The 911-nt window shown below is 50.7% G+C and overlaps 1 protein-coding gene across 1 annotated transcript in view; it reads left to right on the forward strand.

Annotated features, from left to right (window-relative positions):
- EMH_0048710 (uncharacterized protein) overlaps positions 1 to 127 on the forward strand; it is a gene marked incomplete at both ends in the record, with an annotated part of 994 nt that extends 867 nt beyond the window's left edge. Inside the window, one exon of the mRNA XM_013496441.1 lies at positions 1 to 127. Coding sequence (XP_013351895.1) covers positions 1 to 127 — 127 coding nt within the window.
- Between the last annotated feature and the right edge of the window lie 784 nt (positions 128 to 911).

Consider the following 911-nt stretch of genomic DNA (forward strand, 5'->3'; position numbering starts at 1 on the left):
CAGCTCTCAGCAGCAGCAGCAGCAGCGGCAGGCCATCTGCGGAGCGAATGCTAGTGACGCCTGCAGCAGCAGCAGCAGCAGCAGCAGCAGCAGCAGCAGCAGCAGCAGCAAATACACTTTTAGATAGCGATGCAAGAGCAGCAGAACTGCAGCAGCACCCTAATGCTGCTGCTTGGGTTGACCCCCGCACAGGGCAGCAGCAGCCACCCTATGGTAGGCAGCAGTAGCTGCAGCAGCAGTTGCTGCTGCAGCAGCAGATGCTGCTGCTGCTGCTGCTGCAGCAGCTGCAGCAGCAGCAGCAGCAGCAAATGCGCCTGATGCAGCAAGGTTTGCGAATGGGCCGCGTAGATGGCCTGGTGACTTATGTTTTTATTTTTGTTGTTTTTTTTGTTGCTGTTGCTGCTGCTGCTGCTGCTGCTCCTTTCTGCTGCTACTACTGCTGCTGCTGTTGCTGCTGCTGCTGCTGCTGTTGCTGCTGCTGTTGCTTGTAGTTTGTGCTGCTGCTGCAGTGTGTCAGTACACCTCAGCGCAGCAGTAGCATTCAGGTGTATCGACAGCTATTCAAACCGCAGCAGCAGCAGCAGCAGCAGCAACAACAGCTGCTGCTGCTGCTGCTGCAGCAGCAGCAACAGGTGTTCAACTGAGGTGTACGTACACCGCAGCTGCGGCGGGTGCAACTGCAGCAACGAAAAGCCACCGACTTCTGCTCTATAATAAATAAAAACAAATAAAAAACCCTAAAACTAAATTTGCATGTACACCTGAACAAGCTGCGGTGTACGTACACCTCAGCACTGTGTTGGGGTGTATGTGCATATACACCTGAGACTGAGTGAATGACGAATGCCTATAACAATATACAAATATATAAATAAATGTAAATAAATATAAATAAATATAAATAAATATAA

Source organism: Eimeria mitis, genomic scaffold (assembly GCF_000499745.2).
Source record: "Eimeria mitis Houghton genomic scaffold, Emh_scaff2107, whole genome shotgun sequence".
NCBI lineage: Eukaryota > Apicomplexa > Conoidasida > Eucoccidiorida > Eimeriidae > Eimeria > Eimeria mitis.